Raw genomic sequence first — 18,813 nt, forward strand, 5'->3', positions numbered from 1 at the left:
GCTACTTGCCCTGGTATCTTTATGCAGCAGACTGAGGCAGCGCTAGATTAATTTTATTATGCTATGATTGAGGCTGTTGCTAGGCTACAGCCCCGCTCCCTAAACCCGTCCTACTGCAGGATTTCCCCATCATCACTCATCTGGCTGCTCTGGGGCATCCCTAAGGACAGGGAAGCACCATGGGCTCTCCAAGCACCTGGACCCTTGGATGCAGGGACAATGCAGGCAGAAAACCCACTGTGCCCCTACCCCAGCCCCCACTCAGGTCCATCTTGGTCCAGGGCTGAGGGCAGTCAGGTTGCCCCACAGCCCCCCCAACACCCCCAAGAGCACTCACAGCTTTACACATTCATTTTGTGGCCGGCTAAAATCCAAGTTCCAATGACTTTTTCACGTTCACTGCTGGGAGGAAGGAAGCAAATTCCCACCCCGGGGCCTTGGCAAGCCAGGAAGACTTGTCGTGACTTTATGGGAGCAATAGAAATAGGGCAAAGCTGCATCCCTCAAAGGGCACCATCAGGGCACTCCTTGCATGTGGCCTTTGGCATTGACCATGGGGAATAAAGAAGGCTGGGTGCCCTGGTGACATAGGCTCCAGCTGTGGAAAAGGCCAGCCCATCCCAGGGTCAGTAGGAGAGGGATTATATGAGAATCATTAAGAACCAGCCCTGGCCAGCAGGACAATGGTGGAGCAGGGACAGAGCCCCATTGATAAAGGGCTATGGAGAGGGAGCAGCACTTAAACAAGAGCCCTGGCAAAGTAACAAATCAGCATAAATTGTCCAGGAACAAATCTGGATGGCGCTGATCAGACAGCCCCTGAGCGCCAGGCAGAAGGCGATGGACAGCTTTCCACAGGGATCATAAAATCATGGAGTGGTGTGGGCTGGAAGGGTCCTTAAATATCAGCTGGTTTCAACCACTTGCTATGGGCAGGAAAACAGCTGGAGAGGTGGTGGCACAAACTGCAGGGACCTGTCCGCTTGTCCTGGGCTGGTTCCCTACCTGGGGTTTGAAAGGAAGCAGCCATGGGCCAGGTATCAGCCATGGTCCCTTTGGCACAGGCCCTGCAGGGTTAGGGCATGTGGCTCAGCAGCTCAGATCCCTGCAGGGAGGAGTTTTATGTCAACCACTAGGACAGACCAATGTAAGGAAGAGCCTTTTCACAGGCTGAGCCAGCCACCTGTACCAAGGAGACCTGAGCCATCAGGAGGGTAATGCTGTGCACACAGGAGGAATCCTGGGGACAGCAGGCACAGAACAGTGGAGATGGGCAGCTTCAGGCCATTGACACAGGGCAGCTGGAAGGTTTCCCCAAAACTGGCTCCCACCTGAGGAGCCACGAGGCTAGCAGGCATGGTGGAGCCTGCTGGGTTCAGGTCAGTGTCAGTCTGCTCCAGAGTCTGACTGCTCTCACTGTCCCCTCTCAGCACCCACTGCCCCCTCTCAGCACCCACAGCCCCTCACAGCAGCTGCACTGTCACACACCAGGAGCTGCCAGGTGACAACAGCTGTGAACTGTCACGCTGGGCTGTCCCACTCCAGGGGTGGGCACAGCAAGGAATACTCCCCAAACAAACACCTGCAGAGAATGGGACAGCACCTGGGCCATCCTGGCCAGGAGGACACTGGGTGAGAGCAGGGGCCCTTGGAGCTCTCTGCTGGCTTATCCCAAATGCTCTGGCTCCAAGCTAGCACAGTGGAAGCCAAGACACTTTGGTGGCCCTGGAGATCCCAGGCAGGCAAGGGAGCATCCTGTCCCTGATGGATGAGGCTCCCTATGCTGTGCTGGGTAAGCCAAAATGCAGTGATAAATCTGCACTTTTCCCTCCTACTGCTCAAAACCCAGCCCCTGCAGCTCTGGCCATCACTAGCTCCAAGCAACTGTAGCTCCTCAGCCTCAAACTCTTGATTTTTTTTTTTTTTTTTTTGATGAGTGATAAAACCAAAAGCAAATACCCTGGTACCTGCAGAGATGCTTGCAGTAACTATTTATATCATTGTGATCCTGCAGAAGCTTCCCCATAATGACAGGCACGTACATACTTTTTATATTTAGCTTCTTTGAAAGGATGTCATGGGAAAGCCTGGCTCAAACAAGGCCTATTTCCTTCTCCCCTCCTTCACGCTTGCTGGCTCTGGGTCACAGCTCATGCTGCAGCTCAAGCCAGTTCAGCATTCCCTGGAAAAGGGAGAAGCCCAAGCCTAAAAAGACCAGGTTGGACAGGGCTTGGATCAACCAGGTCTAGTGGAAGGTGTCTGCCCACAGCAGGAGGCTGGAATCAGATGAGCTTTAGGGTCTCTTCCAACCTAAATGCACACAATCCCAACCTCTGGGATTGTGTGCATTATAAAAGGAGCCTTTTTGCTGCTTTTCCCTTCCACACTCCCACTTTATCAGAGGTTGGGATTTCTCTGGCCCTGCTGCAGAAGCCAAACCATGCCACACACCCTACTGCGGCTCGAGTGTAAGTAGAGTCAGCCAGTATAAGCAGATCCTTGAGCATCTGCTTTTCTCTTTCACAGGAGTATTTTGGAGCAGAATGATTCATCTTTGCTTGTTTTTGCCTCAGCTCCTTGTGCTGACAAGCTGCAGGGAATGTGGAGGCTCCTACGGCAGCAAACAGCACAGGAGCCAGACACAGCCAGGCCAGCACCTGTCAGCAGGAACTGGCCAGCACTACAGCCCCCTGCAGCCACACCCGAGCAGAGCCCCCGCTCCCTCCAGGCCGTGGGAAGCAACAGCTCCCTCAGGGCAGACGTCAGTTCTGGAGAAAGAACTCATGGTTTTTATGTTCAGCTCCTTTTTTTTGGAATGGATTTTAATTCAGCACCCCCTGCCATGAGGTGTGGGAGCAGCACAAGGAGGGACACACAGCTCCCGAGCCCAGGCACAGGGGCTCGGGGGTAGAAGAAGATGTGCAGAGACAAGTGTACAACAGAGCTTTATAGTCAGAATGGACTGTACCAGGGTTTTTCGACGCAAAATGGAACATGACCCAAAATCCTGATGGAACAGAAGCACTTTCAGGACTGCAGCAGCTGAGGCTTGAACTTCCACCTGCCTTTTCCCAGAAGGGCTGCAAATCGGTCCTGTCTCAAGATTCCTTTTCCTCCCCGGCTGTGCAAAGTTTGAACTGTCCCATGCAATTTCCCTACAGTGCCACGTGGAATGCTCAGAGGCAAATGCTAATGCAGACAGACCTGAACAACACACTGCTCATGCAGCAAGAAACCAGTTTGTTTTATAGGGAAATGCTTACAAGTGCGTTTTGGGTGCAAGAAAAAGAAAAATGGAGCAGGAAATGCCTGCTGGTCAAGACAGCTCTGGAGTGGTTAATGGATCAAAAGAACATTGCTTTATAGGGATGCAGAAGGAAACTCCAGTTTGGATTTCATGGCTGACATTTCACAACAGAAAGGGGTGAGGGAGAGCAAAACCAAACCTCAAATCAACTTACAAGGAAGAGGGGAATGTAATGCACAGAACCTGGAGGAAGCTTCACCATCTGAGCTGAGCAAGGGACTACAGACCCAAACCAGGAGGGGTACAGAGAACTGACCAGCTCCATCAAACACAGGGACTGCTGACTGAGACACAGGTGAGTGTCAAGGGGTGGCCGTAGTGCCCCTCCCACGGCTGCTGAGCAGGTACTAATCCATAGGGTTAAGTTCAAAGCAAAAACTAAAAGACTTCCCAAACTCATGGGACAGAGGAGGCTCTCTGCTTGGGACAAGAAAGGCAGCACACTGGCTGACTGCAGGATGGACAGAGGCTGGAGCAGGACGGACGCTGCTGAGCTGCAGTGCTGGTCCCTCTCGGCACAGAGCAGCAGCCAGGGTTTACAGCCAGACTGGAAAATGCCTGAGAAGCAAATGCCTTGCCATGCCAACACTGCCCTGTAGCCAATTCTGAAGCTCTGGATATCTTCATTTCCGCATGGAGTCATGTCCCTGAGAGGTCCCAGCAGCAGGGGATTCTGGAATATGCAATTTCTAGGGTGGGAAATGCAGAAAAGCACTGATTTTTCTCTCTCTTTCAGGTTAGCTTTGCACTTTTCATTGTTTTCCCAAACTGCATAGCAGCTTACATGTAGTGTCTGAGACACTGGGGCCATGGAAATCAATGGGCTTCATGAATTCCAACAGCAGCACCAGTGAGGGCTAATTAAGCTGCTGTGCAGAAAGGTCCTGTTCAAAGGACTTCAACAATCACACTCTCTCTCACACTGTCCCTGCGCCTGCTGCTTTAGAGAGCTGTACCATAGCATGATCTGCTTGACTTAAAGCTCATGAACTGCTGGGTGAAGCAATGGCCAATATAATCTTTCTCCTTAAAAAAATAGGAAGGATAAGAACTTGAAGACTTGAGACAGTCAAGCATGATGTGTTCATGCAGCATGTTTTGTTGCACTCCTCTTAACAAGACAGGAATTTCAGGTGTGCAGGAGTGGAACGCAGCAGGGACGGAGCAGGAGGCAGGTCCCCTTGCCCCACAGCCTGCCAGTGACCTGATGGGGCATCTCTGCAAGGAGAAAAACTGAGAGCCTGGCAGCAGGCCTGGGAGCCATGCCCTGAACCTTCCCCTGGCTCACGTACATCTCAGCTTGGTTTTCTTTGTGTAACGATGCACCAGAGCAGCACACACAGATGTAAAGCTTTTGTTTTGCTCATTCTGGTTTGAGAGACCATACAGTGAAGGGCCAAAGCTTTACACATCTGTGCCTGTCCTGGGGTGACTCATCAGAGAAGATGGAGACAGCCACAGTGCAGAGTCCACTTGCAGCCAAACTACAGCTCCTCGTAGTCTCCACCGCCCCGTGGTTTGCTCATGCCGGCTCCTCCTCCACCAAGAAAAGCCTCAAGTTCATCTATCTCACTGCTTTTCTCCTTGCTCTTCTTTTTCTTTTTCTTTTTCTCTTTTTCCTCTTTGCTCTCCTCCTTCTCTTTGCTCTTCTTGTGTTTGCTCTTCTTTTTCACTGACTTGTCCTCCTCCTGCAAAATGAGAACATTTTTATTAGCAAATGCTCTGAGAGAGCTAGTGACCCAGGAGGTACTGCCCTGACACCTGACTCTGAAGAATGGTTTGGGCTGGAAAGCACCTAGTCCAACCCCCGTGCCATGGGCAGGCATGTCCTCAACTGAATTAGGAATCTTACTAAGGTTGAAGCACCGAAGACCCTTCTGTAAGTTTGGACAGAGAAGCAGACAGACCATTTGGGTTATACAGGGCACTGGTCTTTCTGACAGTTTGTGCCCAATAATATCACGGTACTGGACTTTGTCTTAACGGCACAGACAAAGCCCCCTGCAGGCTTCCCTCACTATTCATGAGATGTATGTTGTGGGCCCCCCTCTGCTTGAAAATCATGGTGCTATGAACACAGTCTAGCAGAGAGGGACTGCTCTTCCTCATCCTGTATTTTACAAACTCACTCCTTTCCCAAAATTCAACTGCTCTACAGGCTTGCTTTGAAGTTCAGTGGTCTGCAGAGCCTAGGAGGCACAGATCAGAGGTGCAGGATGTGAGCATAGAGGGGAGTCCACCAAGTCCCTTTCCCAAGGAGGAAACCATGGAAAGCCACGTCTGTTCTTGGCAGGTGGGTAACATGGAAGATCTGTTTAAATAACAATACCTCTTTGCTCTTCTTTTTCTTCTTCTTTTTCTCCTTAGAAGCTTGTTTATCTGTTAAAACAAACAAACAAACAAACAAACCAACCAACCCCAGAAACATTGTGTTTAATTTAAATGGTAATTCTGCCCTGGCCCCATTTCTGAGAACAAAATGCTCCATCCTGGGCATCCATGGGTAAAGGCAAGGCCAGCACCCCAGGCCAAACTGTGCCCCTTTGGGAACCAACACAGGCCCCAGCACTCATACCCTGACTCAACCATATCTGTCTTGTTTAATTATGACCACTATACGATCTGTGTGATCAACACTGACCTAGTGATCAACACTGTGTCACAGTTACTAAGAAACATATCTAGAGATTAGCTCTACAAACTGGTCCAAAGGCCAAATTTAGGACTGGATTGTTATTTCCAGAAATGAAGAAGAGCTTTTGGGAACAGTTCTCCTCTGATGGAAATCCTCCCAGGCATCTTCTCTGAGGATGACTGAGGACACGGTATCAGCAGATGGGACACCCTGGAAGGCCAACATTCACTGCTGCTCACACTGTGTACGGAAATTACATTCCCAAAGCATCCCTGTTCTACAGGGGTGAATACTTTCACACTATCAAACAAGTCCCAGAGTCCATCCCTGTCACATGTGTCAGATATGACTATGGCTGATGATTTGGTTGCTGAGTGTCCACTGCCTTTGCACAAAACCTCCTTGAACAGGGGAGTACCTGATTGGCTACTTCACAGGAGGCTTCACAGCAGCACCACTTTTCACATGTGCTGTTTGACTGTCACTCTTGCATACACATGCCTTTTTCCTCAGCTGACGTGTAAATGCAGCCATGGAGAAACCTAATTGCCAGTCCAATCACTGACAACCAAGAGATGGTTTTATATTTATCACCAAAAGAGGAGATAGGAGGAACCCACATTTAATTATTTAAGAATCAAACTGAAGTTAAATTATTGACCTGGGCCTCTGCAGATGCACTTATAGCTATTTCAAGCTCTGCTGTTCAGCAGCTCAGAGTGACAAGCTGATGGAACCATGGCAGCCTGTGACACCTTCCTCACACTTTTGGAACAGCTATTCAAGGAGCGCTCTCTGGTGCTGCTCACAGCTTTTTTCCTTCCTTAAATCTTTAACTTCCCATCTTTCATGCTGACATTAGGGCAGGTCTACAGGAAGTTGCTTTGCAGTAATGCCTAGATGGCAGGAATTATCTGCATGAATAGGATCTGTTCCCTCAGGGAATGGGGGGCAAAAAATAAAGCCTGAGAATGCTTAGGTTGTGAATAGGATCCCACCCCATCTTTCCCAAAAACAGAAGAGGAAACTGGGAGGGTATGTCAGAGCATTTTGTTCAAATTGATCCAAATTCTGGAGGGGGTGGACACTGCAATGCAATGCTGAACACCCCTTGCCAAGCACACAGGGCTAAGCAGGAAGGCTTACACAGCAGCAGCTTGTGAAAGATGTGCTTCTGCTTGCAGCTGGGACAAAAATAACCCATGGCTGGTGCCAGGGACAAGCCAAGTTCTCCTCCTCATGGGGAAAAACTTCAAAGCTATTTATGCTGTGCTAAACCAGATTACAGACTCACACAGGGCACTGCATGAAGTTAGAGGGTATTTTATTTAGTGCAAATTGGTTTGCTGGAAAGACTTTGGAAAAACCAGATGCCTGACAAAACAAAAGCAGCAAGAGTGGAAATAAGGTGTGAGCTTTACCTTCCTCGCTGCTCTCCTTGGGACCAGCTTCTTCCAAACCCAAGCCAAAGAGATCGGAGTCATTTTTCAGTTTAAAGGAGGGGACTGTTGATTTCACAGGTTGGGGTGGCTTTGCTAGTGAGGTATCATCATCAGATATTTCAGAGAGATCTTCCCGCACTGGGAATTCATTCTAAAGAGAAGCAAAGGCAGACAACACTGAAAAATGCTTCAACCAAAACCTCTAACCATTTTGCATACAAAAATGTCAGATGCCAGCAGGTGGGGAGGAGGGAAGGAAATGCCAGCTGAACTGAGCTGTTATGGCCTGGAAATCAATGTCCTGGATCTCATGAGCTCTAATTTTTGCCTTGGTAAAATGCCTCAGTTGCACCGGTACTGACAAGGGTGTTCTGAAAACTTCGCACTGGGGCTGCTGAAATCAAATTCCCAATATAAAGGGATTAAATGAGACCTTCAACTCTGTTAGCTCACCAGCATCAGCTTCCTTCTGCCCTGGGAAAATCCAATCAAATAGACTGAAAACTCCCCTCCAGACCTGAGTGACAAATGCTTTCTGCTGTGCAGCTCTGTGGGTCTCAGGTACCAGAGGCAGCAGGGCTGAGGAAGCAGTATGTCTGCAGAATAATTCCCTTCATCAAACCAAAAGGGAATGTGCTCCCAGGGCAAATCTGCCCCTTCAGCATGAGCTAAAACCCAGGATGCTGCAGAGCTTGGAAATTACCCCAAAATCCTCCATCTCTGCATGATGGGAATGGAAAATCAATTTAATGATCTTCTGATACCTGCCAACTCATCCTTTTCAGACTCTGTGATCCAACCTTTCCTGGTATCTTTGTACATGGATGGAAAACGGCCCTGCTGTGCTGTTGGTCAGGCAGTGCCCCCATCCTGTTAATGGTGATGGCTGTACTGGTTTGCCTGACCAGTAGACCCTGCAGTGGGAAAGCATTCACATGCTATGGAGGATTCCCTGGGTCAGGCATTCCTTGACACTGCTGCTTTCTCATCAATCCCTTCTCACCGGAGCATGCAAGACATGGAAACTTGCTCCAAATACTTTTGGTTTCATATTGTCAAGAAAAGCAGGAAGATGCAAAATGAATAGAAAATTACTTTATAAACAGCATGACATATGAATAAGGTCAAAGAAACTGCAGCAAGAGCCCTTTCAACAGGGTTCCAGAATGATACCAACAGAGGGAAACCCCCTGAACATCAGGAAACCCAGACATCAGGACACCCCTGAACAGCCACTGCCTATCCCAAATCACTGCTACCAGTTTCCAGAGACTGCTCTGCAGGTTGTGAGAAGTGGTCACCAAACTCAGGGATATCTCAAGCCATGCAGCAAGTTCTGACCAGTTCAGAGAAGAGGTGCAGGACAAGTGTCTTCTCCACCTGTAATACAGGGTAGGCGTGAGGGGTCCCTGGCGTATTTGTATTAGCAGACACCTGCTGGCATGTGCTGAATGTCACAGACCTTACAGCTACCTCTGCTGTCCTGGAAAGTCCTTCCCAAGCAGACCTTCCTTATTCCCTTTAGGCTTTGCCAAGCAAATTTTGTGATGGCCTTTTTATTGCTGGATTGACGGATATTGAAGGAGCTCACTCTTTCTGGCAGAGACACTCTTCTGCATGTTAAAGTTCACATGAAAACCCAGTAGCTTTGCATTTCGGACCTGCAACACTGCTGGACTGGCTAAGAGTAAACAGCACAGAAAAACACCCAAGCACAAATCTTGTTTGTCTTTGTAAACACTAACTTTATGTTAGGGAAGGTCTAAGCTGGATATTAGGAAAAGGTTCTTCCCCCAGAGGGTGCTGGCACTGCCCAGGCTGCCCAGGGAATGGGCACGGCCCCGAGGCTGCCAGAGCTCCAGGAGCCTTTGGACAGCGCTGCCAGGGATGCCCAGGGTGGGGCTGGTGGGTGTCTGGGCAGGGCCAGGGGCCAGACTCAATGATTCTTCTGGGTCCCTTCCAACTCAGGGTATTCTGTGGATCTGTGATTCTATGGGGTTCTTGCTGCCAGGTGGCTTTCGTACTCAGAGCATAACTGGGTTTGTGCTCACATCAAACTCTGCAGGTTGCTTAGTACCTGCCTTGCTGCAACTGCTGCTGAGGGAGGGGAGATCAGATAAAGGCTCTGCTCCGGGCAATGCCTCAACCCTTCCGGCTCAGCTTGGCACAGCTCACAGCAACATGGGCTGTTATTTACCATCTTTTTCTTCTGGCTGTCAGAATCTTCACTTTCAAAGTCTGGGTCATCCATAACGAACGAGAGCATCTGAGTAGCTATTGGTCCCTCTTGATCACTGTCAGACTCCTCAGGCTTCTCCTCTTTGACCACTTTCCGCTTGGAAGCAAGTTCTTTGCTTTGGGTAGTGGCCTTCGAGGCCTGGGCTGCTGCTGTGGGGGCAGCAGCAGGAGCTGCCAGGCTTGTGTTGCCCTTGCTGCTGTTGTTTCGTTCAGACCCAGAACGGGGAGCTAAACTGTCAGGAGGCTTCGGGTCGGTTGCTTTGGTCAAAATTGCTTCACTCTGGGGTTTCAGAGAATTTCTGGAAGACCTGAGAAGAAACAAGTTGTCAGAGTCTGTCCACCCTATTCTGTGGAGCAAGGCACAGTTAACAGCTGAGCCTGCCTGAAGGCTGCATCATGCATCCCACTGGGAAAGGCAATGCATCCTACAGCGGTGTGGGGTCAAATGCACCATTCAGGCGGAGGATAACCCTTGTGTCCCTAATCCTAACCCTCACCCCACAGGATGTGGTATGTGGAGATCATCATTCCCAGCACAGGGTGTGGTGAGTGACTCCACTCCCTTCACCCAAGACTTGACTCCTCTCTCCTCCCCACACCACCACAAACAGCCACTGTGGTGCTTAGTTCCAGGCTCTTGTTCCAATTTCAGGAAGAGCATGCAGAACTGCCCCACTGGCACAGGAGCACAGTGCTCCAAGGCATGGGGTAGGACACATCACACACAGAAGTTATGCCTACAGTAACTACAGCCCCAGCTCACAGCTGAAGAACAGGCAGACAGAGACACCAAGACTTCCCAAGGGCCACACACAGTCAGTGGCAAGATGGAAGAGAGATCCAGGTTTGCCAGCACAACCCCACACTTCAGTCTATGCTCTGTACCTTTTTTTTTCCTGCTCTGTGTTTTTGTCTCCATCAGATATGAGGATGACCTTAGAGTCCTTCACCTCTTCCTCTTCCTCCTCCTCACTGGAGAGGGTGATGTTCTTGCTCGGTACCCGTTCTGCTGCCAGCATTGGTCTGCTGGGGATTTTGTCATCCAGATCCAGGTCATCTTGGAAACCTGCCACCATGGGGTTCCCTGCAGGTGCCTCTCCATCACTGCAACACAGAGAGTGATCAGACACAGCACCCCAGGAGATGCTGCACAGACCTGCCTTCCCCTGCACAAACACTGAGACTGGCCTGACTTGTACAGCCAACTTCTGGGGACACATCCCCAGCCTGGGGCAGCTGATGATTAAAGGGCTGGAGCACCTCTGCTTTGGAGACAGGCTGAAAACAGAGATAGTCAGGCCTGGAGAAGAGAAGGCTCCAGGGAGCTGTGAGAGCCCCTTCCAGTACCTAAAGGGGCTCCAATAGAGCTGGAAAGGGACTTTGTACAAGGGTCAGGAGGGACAGGACGAGGAGAATGGCTTTAAGGTGAGAGAGGGCAGGGTTAGACAGGATATTGGGAAGGAATTATTCCCTGTGAGGGTGGGGAGGCCCTGGAACAGGGCGCCCAGAGAAGCTGTGGTTGCCCCTGGGTCCCTGGATGTGCCCAAGGCCGGGTTGGACAGAGCCTGGAGTAACCTGGGATAGCGGAAGGTGTCCCTGCCTATGGCAGGGGCTGGAATGGGATGGGCTTTAAGGTCCCTTCCAACACAAACCAGCTGGTGATTTTGTGATTCTGTGCGCTGCCAGCCTTCCCTTGGCACTGTCCAGCTCAGGCTGGACCTGCTCCCTGCCGGCTGCAGCAGTGGCACTGGCCCCCCAGCAAAAGGGCCACAGCAGGATGTGTCACAGAGCACCTGCTGCCCCTCAAGCTGGAAATGAGTAGCTGGAGAAGATGAGCCTCAGAGGTACAGAGAAGCCTGTTGCTACAGCTTCATCAGAACATGGAGCTCCATCCACCATGCAAGGATCAGTCAGTCAAACCATGGGAACTGCCTGTCTTCATCCCCACATCCTGTAATTAAACCTGATCATACACTGTCACTGCTATGGGAGTTCACTGGCAGCTATTAGCTTCCTGGAACCATTTCTATTTCTGCAGTGCTCCCTGAAGCAGGCAGATACACAGACACCACAGCCAAGCTTTAACATTGCCCAAATTAAATTAACCTAAGGACACACTGCCAGGCTGGGAGTCTGTCAGCCTCTCTGGATGTAGCACAGTTCTTTGTTCAAAGGCAGCTTGAGAGAGCTTTGCAGCTGAAATTGAGGATTCTTGTCTGAATGTCCCTAGGACTCAATTTTAACACTTTCTGAAAAATGTGCTCATGTCAGGAATATAGATATTTTCCCCAGGCTCAGCTGATGAGCCTCTGCCATCACCTTTCCTTGTTCTATTTGTTTCATCCACAAGAGATAACCAGGTCCTTCCTGATAACCCCACATGCAAGTCTCTGCCCTTTTAATGATGGCACCTGGATGGTATAAGCACAACCCTCTTTTTATAGAGACAAAAAACATATTATAGCTTGGAACAGATTAGATTGTACAGACATAAACAAAACCATAAAATCCTTTAACTGGAAGTAAGTGGTGTTCCCAGCACAGGACAAGCACTTGAAGACAGTAGAGTATGGTGTGCTGGTGAGATGAGAAATACTCTAAACACAGTTGGGATGATGGCAGCTGCTCACACTGGCTCCTCTACATGGCTGGGTACTGCTTGACAAGATAGTTTTAAAGAGTTAATACATCTGCCAACAGACAGTGGAGTTGTTTGTGACAATGGGACACCAGTGATCACAACCAGTGCTTGTCTGGGCTGCAGTGCTAAGACCAGGACCAGGCCCTCCCTCTGCTCTTGGCACAGATCCCTCTGCTCTCAGGACCTGCTCTCAGTGCCCTACTGAGCAAGGCCAGGCTGCTGAAGAGCCCCTTCATCACTAACACTGCTGCTCTCACACTATGCCAGGATGGAGGCACACAGCCCAGCCACACAAAGGAGAGGAAAACTGGTGCCCAAGCAGCCCCTAAAGCTGGAGGAATGACAAGTGAGTGATCCTTGAGGTTTTCAAAGCACTGGCAGGGTTTTCTCTTGAAATGCACTGAAAAGAAAAAGGAGTTGCATCCTAAAAGTGGCAGGATATTATTCTGAACTAGACACATTTCCTTTCCTCAACACATCACTGCTCTATTAGGTACAGGGGCTCAAAGAGATTCCTGCCACTGTCCTTCCAGACTCCACACAGACCTGCAGCCTTTCCAGCTTTCCCAGTCCCAGTGGGTGTACACCCCCTCGTGTACACCCCCTGACCAAAGTGGGTCACGTCCTTCTGCAGTGAGAAGCCTGCCTCCATCTCCAGCCAGCACAGATCGCTGAGCGACAGCGTAAGAGCAGAGCAGTGGAGTGAATATACATCAGGAAAATCATTGCTTCAGTAGAAACAGGCTCTGACAAGGCAAAACTAGGATCAGCTTGTGGTCCTGAGCTTCCAGCTGGAAGGAAAGCAAAGCATGTAAAGCCAAGCACATTGCACTGCTCCCCGCAGCCCTTGAAGCACTGCCAAGCTGGCATAAGCACTGAGCTAGTGTGGCTGCAGGTGCAGATACCCCCTAAAAATGATGCTGCTCACTGAGGTCTGCTCTGAGCTAGTGACCACAGAGCCTGCTGGGGGGTTCTCTGTGAGCCTCCAGTGTGTCACAGATTGGCTGCTGGGGAAGAAACAAACCCTGATGCAACCTGAGCTCACAGCCTCAAACCTAGCTGGGCTGTGCTCCCACAGCCCCAGCAGCTCAAGGGCTCCTCTCACATCCTTTTGTGGGGCTAACAAAAGAGAAGAAACCCAAGCTCTAATAAAGCAGGTAAGCTGAGGGAATCCCACACTGCAGGATGAGCCTCCGTGGCTGTTCTAGGAGATGTTGGTCTTCTACTATGAACCTTCCCTCCCTTGGGCTAGCACAGCTGGGCATCATGGAATCCATTACAGATCCATAAAAGCAAAGAACCACTTCAAAGCCCTTCAGATGTAAGGACACAGACATCTAATCCACGTTTAAGATAAATGTCTAAGGATGCAGAAAAGAAAGATCAGGAACACTGTCAGGTAAAGCATAAACAGCCTTTCAGACACCTTCAGCCCCCCCAGGGACCTAGGCTGCCTGATCCAGCAGGAGCCAAGGGCGAGATGCTTTGGAGCCAGATTAGGTCCTTTGGTGCACTCATATCCATGCTGGCTCAGGGCATCAGGTTAAAGAGCAGCAAATTAAGCTCTGAAACAGCAAATCGGGAGACTGAAACACCTTCCCAATTAACTGGTAAAGACACTGATTCTGGGAGTTCTCTACTGCAAGTCAGAGAACAACAACATGCCATTGAACAAAACCCAGGATGCCACTGCAGGCCTGAGGTATGCCAAGCTGAACAAGGTGCCCCTGCTGCCAAGAAGGCCAATGGTGTCCTGGTCTTCACGAGGCAAAGCACTGCCAACAGATCAGGGAGGTGATGTTGCCCCTCTGCTCTGCACTGGTGAGGCCACAGCTGGAGTCCAGTGCACAGCAAAGAGAGAGTGAATCCAGTGAAGGGCCATGAGGATGATTAACTGCCTGAAGCATTGCTCACATGAGGAAGGGCTCTCCCACATGAAAACCAGGACTGCTTAGCCTGGAGAAGCCTTGAGGAGACCTTATAAAGGTATTTAAACAGCTGAAGGAAGTACAAAGAAGATGGAAACAAGCTCTTTTTGGTGCTGCCCAGTGCCAGGACAAAAGGCAAGCGACACTAACTGTAACTCAGGAGGTTCCCCGCGAACATAAGCAAACACTTTTTTCCACTGAGAGCATGCCTGAGCACTGGCATGGGTTGCCAGAGAGGTTGAAGATTCTCTGGAGAAATTCAAAATCCATCTGGAAAACCAGTTCTGAGTGGCCCAGGAGGAGAGGGAGGTTGAACTGGATGGCCCCCAAGCTGCCTTCCAAGCCTGTTAATGTACCTCAGTACACCGAGGTGTTCCCAAGGTTCCCTGCAGGACTCCTGCTCAGAGTCAACAAGGCAATTCGTCTTGGGGAGGAGAAGTAATTGCACAGATTCTCAAAACATGGCCCATTCTTCTGCCGCATCTTCAATGACACTTCAATCCTGAAGCTTACCCTTGGCTACAGCACACTCAGGCATGCTGGTGAGCTGTGTAAGCTCACCACTCAGGAATCTGCTTCAAAATGAGCACGAGACCTGAATGCATCTTGCTGGGACATTCTCAGGCCTTGTTCTTCACTCAGATACAGGGGAAAAGCAGCTTCCAGGATTCCATTTTTTGAAACCAATAAAATCTCCCCAATGTTTGAGTGATTCCACAGATCTACTGTGTTCTCTAGATGAGAGATAAATTTCTGCAGCAGATTTTATGGGAATTACAACCACCTCCTCACTGCAGCAGAAGCTGATTATCGAGGACAGTGTTTACAGAACTGGAATGTTGTTCCTAGCTACTGTGGGGCTGTAAGTGACATCCTGAAAGAAACCAGTTATTGCAGGTGATGATCAGAACCACATCTGCATCTCTGAATTTCTGCACATCTGGCTTATTCTAGTAGGCCCTTTTTGGCAAGAAACAGAATGGAAAATTGCCAGACCACTAAGAAAACTGCGTGATATATAGAAGGAACCAGAGCAAGCCATGGATGCCAGGTTGCAGAGGAGTAATGAGCATGTGAATTTGCAGGGATGTGCTGCAATGTCTTCTCCCAGGGAAACAGAGCTGTTGTGACTGCACTGGGTATCACTGTGAATAAAGGATGAACTCTAAACAAAGGAGCAGGGTTCTTGCACCCCTGTCCAACATGTTTGATTTTTTATACAGTTTAACACTTAATTGCTTCCACTGAATGAAACTCTGAAGCAGAGAAACCTTTGTTTCCCACCCACAGTAGAACTGCAGCTCCAGAGCTCTGAGGGCACCTCAGGACCCAGTCCCTCAGAAGGTCAGGCTTGGCTCTTCTGACAATTCCTTGTTAAAACCCAGAAAAATATCTCAGCTCTGCCACAGCCACGAGCAAGACGCTTTGTAGGCCAGCATGCTGCCAGCAACCACCACTTTTTTCTTGCCTTTTTTTTTTAAGTTTTAATAAAACATCCACGTGTTCTGCCATCACAAGGGATGATGATTCAGGCTGACCTGCATTACACAGGCATTGAGCCTCACAAACAGCACTGATTTAAGGTTGCTGTGGTTGAGGTAGAGAACACTGGGTCTTGACAAGGATGTCAGAAGAGGAAGAATTCACAGATGAGCAGTGTCCACACTTAATTAATCTCCTGGTTAATCCAGTGTTGATGACAAGAGGCAGCAGGCAAGGAATATTCTGAGCAAGGGATACAGAGCCTGAGAGTATGCTTAGGTCACCTCTTAAGAGACAGTCTGCTTTCAGACAGCTCGCTGTACATCCTCTTGTCTGAGCAGCTCAGTATACACAATCCCCTTTTCTTTTTTTTCTTTTTTTTGGTTAAAAAATATCAAAGCCAGGAAAAGAAAAAAAAAGGGGAAAACAAAAGAGAAAATACAGCTTATGGCATAAGCACAGCTCTGCCATTTTGAGGAGATAACTATAGAATCACAGACTGGTTTGGGTTGGAAGGGGCCTTAAAGCTCAGCTTGTTCCAACCCCCTGCAATGAGCAGGGACACTTTCAACTGGATCAGGTTGCTCAGAGTCCCATCCAGCCAGACTGGGAATGTTTCCAGGGATGAGGCATCCAACACTTCCCTGGACAACCTGTGCCAGGGCCTCACCACTCTTGTTGTAAAATCTTTCTTCCTTATACCTAGTCTGAATCTCCCCTGTTTTAGTCTAAAACCACCATTTCTTGTCCTATTGCAATAGGTCCTGCTAAAACCTCTGTCCTCATCCTCCCTTAAATATTGAAAGGCAGGAATAAAACATCTCCCCAGAGCCTTGTCTTCTCCAGGTGAACACCCCCAGCTCCCCCCGCCTGGCTCCAGAGCAGAGGGGTTCCAGGCCTTGGAGCATCTCCATGGCCTCCTCTGGACTCTCTACAGCAGCTCTACATCCTCCTGATGCTAGCCCTCAGGGCTAGAGGCAGCTCTGCAGGTGGGGTCTCACCTGAGCAGGGCAGAACTCCCTCCTCCCTGCTGCCCATGCTGGGGATCAGCCCAGGGCATGGGGGGGTTTCAGGGCTGGGACAGGTCCAGCTCTCACCCACCAGTAGCCCCAAGTCCTTCTCCCCAGGGCTGCACTCAATCCCTTCACCCTCCAGCTTGGATTGATCCCAGAGGTTGACCAAATCCAGGTACAGCAACTTGTGCTCGGCCTTGGTGAACCTCATGAGGTTCCCATGGGCCACTTCTCACGTTTTCCAGGTTCTGGATGACATCCCATTATTCAGGAGTGTCACCCACACTACTCAGCTTGGTGTTATTGATAAACCTGATGAGGGTGTCCTCAATCCCCCTGTTTCATGGATGAAGTCCATGTCTCAGTACAGGTTCTGAGGAACACCACCCATCTTCAACTGGACATTGAGCCATAGATCACTACTCTCTGGATGTGAATATCCAACCCATTCCCGATCATCCATCAAATCTCTGTCTCTCCAATTTAGTGAGAAAATTCTGTGAAGAAACACTAGACACAGAAAAAAAAGGCATCCCCTATGAGTTTTTTTGATTCTGCAGGTGACCATGCAGTGACACTCCCAAAGGAGCACGACTTTCTCCATCCTTCCTTCCAGAATCCCACAGAGCTATAGAGTGCTTCCAAGTGTCCTCCACCATACCCCAAATCCCTTTATAGTGCCTCAGGAATGACATTACCAAGTCATAGAGGAATTTTGCCATGCTTTGTGCCTCTGCAGAAGGAAAATATTCATTAGGCAAAACATAGTATCCCTGCAAAGTGCACTACATTCAAGGAGGAAAATATCTCAAACGATTCGGTGTGTTCGGTCAGAAGGAGAATCCCTTCCTGACCCAAAGGGCCCAGCGGTTTAATCTGAGCACAAAGCAGCACCAGGAAGGTGATAATCTGCTTTTTGTGATGTTCCTCCTTCCCAGGGAGCAGTGTGTGTCACTGAATGGGAAACAGTGAACGCTACAACTGACCACAGCACAGCCAGAAAGCCTCTGGGGCAGCTAACTGCTCTGGAATCAGGGAATGGTTGCACCATGTTAGCCAGGCTGCACATCCAGGCGTGTCCCTGCTGGGGACCTGCCCTCCCTGCTGCCACTCTCCTTTCCTTACCTTTCACTATCCACACGGTGTTTGGCCTGTGATTTCCCTTTGTCTTTCTGCGGCGCTGGGTCTTCCAGAAAGCTGTGGTCCAGGCTGTCCTCAGGAACAAAGTCCTCCACGCTCTGTACCTTGGCAGGGGCTGCAGGGTTGGGGGGAGGAGTGGCAGCAGCAGGATCTGCATTAGCAACAGGAGTTGTAAAACATTGGTGTCACCACAAGCAAGACAGAAATTGGCTTTTTCCAGATCTGTGCCACCCAGAGTGGCAGCAGCCATGAGGTAGGGCCCTGGCTCCACAGCGAGGGAAGAGGAAGGTTATGAACAGGATATAAAACCGCCCAGAGTCTGACAGGAAGACATTCACAGATCATGGCTGCTGTGGTTTAGAATGCACCAGGCTGACCCAGGCTTTTAGACGGACTGAAAACTTCCCCGGCAAGACCCGGCTCTGCTCTCCAGGGAATGCTATGACTGACTGTTCCACAGGTTTTATAACATCTGTGCTATGTGCACTGCTCCTGGGGGATGTCCCTTCACTATTTTCTTACCTTCCACACTGTTCAGTTCACCCTCTCTCCTATCCTCTTGCTTTTTTCAGCTGTAACTGTCCAAGGCAGAATTGTTCACACTGCGCTTTTAGATGTTTTGTGTAAACAAAAGCTCAAGAGCTACCTCAAACAGAGAGTGACTTTAATACAGTTAATTTGTAGAAACACCTTTACCCATCTTCAAGGTATCAGGATGAAAACTCATGAAATTAGCATAACTAAGAAGCCTGAAGTGATTAACCTTTCCAGAATTTGCAATACTCAATGTTTTTCCTCTGCTCATGCTGCACTTCACATCTAGACTTTTCTTTTGGGTAAAACAAGACTTGTGCCTTTTTTTTCTAGATTTCACTCCCCTTAGCACAACTTTCAGATCACTTCTGCATACCAACAGTACCACTAATGCCACAGAGTAGCATTGGTGCAAGGTAAACCACAGCCAAAAGAATTACTACTCCAAGACTT

The 18,813-nt window shown here is 49.5% G+C and overlaps 1 protein-coding gene across 4 annotated transcripts in view; it reads right to left on the reverse strand.

Annotated features, from left to right (window-relative positions):
* Window positions 1-2,821: 2,821 nt before the first annotated feature.
* The window catches only part of RABL6 (RAB, member RAS oncogene family like 6), a 52,466-nt gene continuing 36,474 nt past the window's right edge, over window positions 2,822-18,813 (reverse strand). For 2 of the 4 annotated variants that reach the window (XM_084219945.1, XM_084219947.1), the window contains exons 10-15: window positions 17,812-17,977; window positions 10,508-10,726; window positions 9,582-9,930; window positions 7,364-7,535; window positions 5,637-5,686; window positions 2,822-4,995 (exon numbers count right to left, since the gene is read on the reverse strand). In XM_084219945.1, the coding sequence (XP_084076071.1) occupies window positions 4,792-4,995; window positions 5,637-5,686; window positions 7,364-7,535; window positions 9,582-9,930; window positions 10,508-10,726; window positions 17,812-17,977 (1,160 nt within the window). In that variant the 3' untranslated portion in view covers window positions 2,822-4,791. Of the gene's footprint in view, window positions 4,996-5,636; window positions 5,687-6,360; window positions 7,536-9,581; window positions 9,931-10,507; window positions 10,727-17,811; window positions 17,978-18,813 lie in introns of all 4 variants that reach the window. The other 2 variants (XR_014616675.1, XM_084219946.1) reach the window with 2 other exon arrangements.

The sequence above is a fragment of the Fringilla coelebs genome (assembly GCF_963513975.1).
Source record: "Fringilla coelebs genome assembly, chromosome: 21".
Taxonomy (NCBI): Eukaryota; Metazoa; Chordata; class Aves; order Passeriformes; family Fringillidae; genus Fringilla; species Fringilla coelebs.